Genomic DNA, 4,907 nt, shown 5'->3' on the forward strand with positions numbered 1-4,907 from the left:
TGAGAACTTCAGCCATTAGGCTTTCTGCTTGTCATCTTGTTAGCTATTTGGCACCCACGTATGGTTCTTTCTTGTGTTTCACATTTGTTTCTGGAATCTTAAACCTAATTTCTAACCATTCCATTCACAATATCTTTCCCAAAATAAGCATACCCCTTCTTGTGCTAATTCTAAATATATTAACAAGAAAACAACACGAGCCAAAGATTATCAGATTCTAACCACAATTCTACAAGTATAACTTTTGCTGCTCTTCAATTAAAACTATGAGAGACAGAAGGAGAGAGCTATCCATTACAAAATATAAACTTTGTAAATAGCACTCTATGGTCTGTATTTACCAATTACAATGCAAAAATGGCTGGTAATTTTTTTCCAGTGTATTTAGTGTTTTACGGGGAAGGATTCATCAAAAGACAAGATGCTGCCTGGCCTTGTTGCGTTTCACTGTGATAAGTCATTATTTTCTTTTGTATGGCCAAGAGGTCATAGCGCTTTCATCTATTACGATCTCCTGCATACAACTTAAGCGTCAGCATACCTGCGTTTGGTTAGAGAGCGGCGGACAGGGCATTTATCAGGCTGTCTAACTACATAAATTTGATCCCCAATTTTACTGTCAGAGTCTTGATTTCTGTGCCATGTCCACAAAGCCCATGTCGCATTCTTTACCTGCAATTTACATTGAAGGTTTAAACTTTTGATAAGATAAAAATCCTAGTGATATGCTACAATTTTACATTCAGTAGACAAAATGTAGGTTCAGAAGAAGACTTGAGACTGATTGGAAACCGAATAAAATACATCTGTATCGAGGGCAATCTGGTCTCTGTGCACAATGTATTCTGCAGATAATCACATTTCTTTTCCATTTGTAATTTAAGGTAGAGGTTTACTTTCAGGCAGATTAATATGTAATTTTTAGTTCAAGTAAATGCCCTTTTCTGGGGCTCAAGTGTGATGCGACTGCATCAAAGCTCAAACATGCCACATTTCAACAAGAAGACTTGCTTAAGACACAAAGTTGCAAAAGTATGTGTGAGTTTGAAGGAGGAACAAAGTAAGTACCTCCAGGATTCCATGTCCAAAGCTACTTTCCCGGAAAGCACTGTAATCAGGTTGTTGATCCCAGCAGAACTTACCAGCTGCTGGTCCTGTTGTAAAGTTCAAGGCACAAAAGCCACCCATATAAGGATCAGGAGTAGTTGATGGCTCTGGACAATTGCCAGGTTCATCAACATGTTCAATAGCCATCTTTTCTCGGTTACCCCCATCTCCAACAGTAATGTACACAGGACCGCATGGATCCAATGTGTAGTTATAAACTCGATTTGACCTCTCATATGCATGAACCTGGTAATTGATTATTAATAGTAGGTTATTAATGCAAAAGCAAACATGTTCAGGTGAAGCATATCTATACATGATCTTCATTCCATCAAACACATTAACGTGTTAAGTATATGCAAGCAATCAATATTGCAAATGCAAACTCAGAAAAATCAATCTGAATTTATTTAAGTCACCAAGTTACCAAGGTGGAAACAGAATAATTCCAACTTTCTTTAATTTAAAATGATTGTTTGTTTCCCATAGCATTCAAAATGACCTAAATTAGTCAAATATGCATAACATCTCTTAGATTTGGGAATCCCGTCAGTACTAATTTCCTACTGTATCTTGGAGATGATTCAAACAAAAAATAATAAATCAAATTCTTCTTCAAAAAAGATTATCATCACTTACATGTCCATTGAAGACTATATCTACACCATATGAGTAAAGCAGTTCTTCCATTGCCACCCTCATACACTCTGCCTCTCTGTAATGGGCTCCATAAGAACTATACCAAGGTGGATGCCATGCAGCTACCAGCCATGGAGTTTGAGATCTGTCAACTTTAGCCAAGTCTTTCTCCAGCCACTTGTACTGATCATCTTCTCAAGAAACAAAGACTTGCACATAACTAGATGCATATAATCAAAGCCTCTTCAAAATTTTAAGCATCCTATGTGCTTCTTTTCAATCTCTCACTTCATCAGAGCTTAAATTCAAAAAACTAATGCTAAAAGGCTACTCCTGCTTAAATATATAATACACCCAATGAAGGCTATTCCTTCACCAATTCAAGCCCTAGTTTGTTTGCATGGTTTCATATTTTGGCACTGGTGAAGCTCTGTTAGAATAAAAGAACATTGGTCCTTATACCATTTGCACAGCCATTGTTATAATATTAATACATCTTATTTGGAAGTCCATTTAATTTAAAAATTAATTTTACCCACTTAAATTTAATTTTAATTTAGTCCAGAAACAAGTTTTATTTGAGACCAATATCATGATTTGGCACCATGGAGGACCATCCAACTGCACTAGAGGACTGAAGATACAACGAAACACAGTAGAAGTGATGCACGATGGCATCAGAAAAGGTTGTTTCACCTGATTTATTATAACCAATGTATGCTCCCAGCATAATGAAATGTATCCCACCAGCATCGAAAGAGTAGTACAATGTAGATGAAGATCCACTTTCTACAGATGGGAATGCAAATCGAGAACTGTAAGCAACAAATGTTTGGTTTCTAGCTTGTGGTTCAATTTCATGGTTCCCTTCTACCACCATTATTGGAACTTTAGAAACTAGAGTCTGCATAAACCTGCAAAGAATTGTCCAACAATACTAATGTAAAAATTTCATCCTTGAGAAAGCTAGTAAGACCAAACTATCCAAAAACTCAAGGAAGGGGAAAAGGAAGAATAAGAAAACAAGAACAAGAACAGGTTCAAAAAGATTAAAAAAGTTAATAACCTTCCCCAATAATCCCAACGAGGCTGATAGGTCTCATGTATTGGTGTTTCTGAAAATGAGCAAGAATAGCAGTCTGAGCCAGTTCCATTTGTGAGGTACAGATTTGCATAAGTTACATCACCCACCAGCAGAACAAGTTCAGGTTTGTTACGAATCACATGACTGATTGTGGTAGTTGTATTGTATGTAAGTCCAAGATCTCCCATGACTGCTATTCTACTAGGATAGTTACTTGCACTAGAAACTGGCATAGTCTTGAAAGAGTAAATACCACTCAAGGCTTCTATAGATGGATCTCCGCATCGATAATAATATATTGTGTCAGGTTTTAACCCTGTAAGATACAAATAAAGAAAGAAAGAAAAAAAAATCAATTGTTCTGTTTTTTCGTAGGTTTACTAGCCAATTAATTTTCAAATTTTCCATATAAAAGGTTCTCCAGTTAAGCTAGTAGGCTAGACATGGTAGAGAATTTTCATGTTATTGGCTGAAAATGATAAATCAAACATTGATGAAATGGGATAAAGATTGGTCAAGTAAGTGATAAAATGAAAACAAAAAATCATAATAACCGTACCAGTGAGACGAACGTGGTGGATGATTCCTGAAGTGTAGTTTTGGAGACCTTCAAAGGGATAAAGTTGGTTATAAACAAGGGAATAGCCTTTTGCTTCATGATTCATTGGAAATCTCAAAGTCCCATAACGAACAACACTGGCAACACTTTTAGGGTCTAGTGGTTTTATCATGTAACCAATTTGGTATTCCCCTGCACAAAAAAAATCAACACATCACACTTTAAAGTTCTAAGAAACAAATTCACGAACACATTAAAGGTTAAATAAACTAAGTACGAAATCCAATTTGCAGGCTACAACTGTCGTTTCATGGAACAGGTTAATTCCAACTAACCATGATTTTCAACAATAAAGAATATCCAGAAGAGAAAGGAACCTGTAATCCAGGAGATCCAAACAGAATCATAAGAAGCAGAGAGAGAGACCGATATCTGCTCAGGTCCGAATCCTTTGACCCGGCGAACAACACGGGGATCATCAGCAGGCAAATCAGCGGCGTTGCCACGCAAGCTGACGTCAAAAGGAACGGTGACGGGCTGAAAGGGACCGTCTAAAGTGGATGGAATCTTTCCATGGACAGAAATGGCAGTACTTGTGAGCAAAAACAAAGCTCTGATCAGAAAAGCCGCAAAAACAAAGCAAACCTGAAACGCCATCATCAAGGACGCTCCATGGACACGGAAAGAGCAAGGGTTTGTGTCTTTGTTATGGAAAAGCAGCAGCAGTGAATGAAGAGAGTGGGAGAGAATTCAGGCTTGAAGAAGAGAAGGGGAGATCGATTGCGAAGCGCAGAACTCGTGTTTAGATTCGACAATTTTTCTTTCTTTTGCGTTGGGATTTTAAACAGTTTGAAGCTGTTGCCTTTTGTATGCACTAACGACCTTGGCGGGTCACAGAGACTTTCCATAAATTATGGAATAACTATTAAATTTGCAATTTTTTTTGATAAATTATAGTTTTTGCTTCATAATTTAATAAAAATTACACATTAATCCATGTTCTTTTGAAAACTATTTATTTTAGGTTTTATTTTAAAAATCTATTCAACGGGCCCTTGTCTCATTTCCTCCAAAACAAAAATTTTAAGAAATTTATTAATTTATTTTTATAATTATTAAATTTGACTAAAAATTTATTATTATTTTAAAATATAATGATTTAGTTTTTCTAGTAGTATTTCAATTAATTAAAATACTAAATAATTTATAATATTCGGATTCCAAAATAGTAAAAAACTTTTTAATTATATTTAAAAATTATAAAAACTAACTAATGAATTTCTTAAAATTTATGGACCTAATAGTAATTTTCTCTATTTTTCTTTTTTAATTATTAAAATTTATCTACTTTTTAATATTTATACTTTTCACTTGGTACTTTAATTCACCCACAAACTTAAAATTTTTAATTATTTATCTTAATATTAAATATTATATTGGATTTAAATAAAATCTATTGTTCAAAAATTATTGATTTTATGAGTTATTTTAACTTAAACTTACTTTTGACATTAATAA

General features: G+C 34.7%; 1 protein-coding gene across 1 annotated transcript; it reads right to left on the bottom strand.

The window, feature by feature from the left end:
- Positions 1 to 207: 207 nt before the first annotated feature.
- LOC110628790 (purple acid phosphatase 15) lies at positions 208 to 4,272 on the bottom strand. Its single transcript, XM_021775593.2, has 7 exons — positions 3,767 to 4,272; positions 3,390 to 3,581; positions 2,813 to 3,146; positions 2,443 to 2,660; positions 1,747 to 1,937; positions 1,069 to 1,353; positions 208 to 672 (listed from the first exon to the last, which is right to left on the bottom strand). Exons 1-7 carry the CDS (start codon positions 4,047 to 4,049, stop codon positions 526 to 528), a joined length of 1,650 nt encoding a protein of 549 aa, XP_021631285.1. The 5' UTR covers positions 4,050 to 4,272; the 3' UTR covers positions 208 to 525.
- Between the last annotated feature and the right edge of the window lie 635 nt (positions 4,273 to 4,907).

This window comes from Manihot esculenta, chromosome 12 (assembly GCF_001659605.2).
Source record: "Manihot esculenta cultivar AM560-2 chromosome 12, M.esculenta_v8, whole genome shotgun sequence".
Classification (NCBI taxonomy): Eukaryota; Viridiplantae; Streptophyta; class Magnoliopsida; order Malpighiales; family Euphorbiaceae; genus Manihot; species Manihot esculenta.

Bases quoted from the DNA above. Each gene is read 5' to 3' on its own strand.
- LOC110628790 (XM_021775593.2), bottom strand. From the start codon at position 4,049: ATGATGGCGTTTCAGGTTTGCTTTGTTTTTGCGGCTTTTCTGATCAGA. The intron at 1,354-1,746 runs GTAAGTGATGAT...ATCAATTACCAG, and splicing joins ATATAGTCTTCAATGGACAT to GTTCATGCATATGAGAGGTC. The intron at 673-1,068 runs GTACTTACTTTG...TGTAAATTGCAG, and splicing joins TTGGACATGGAATCCTGGAG to GTAAAGAATGCGACATGGGC.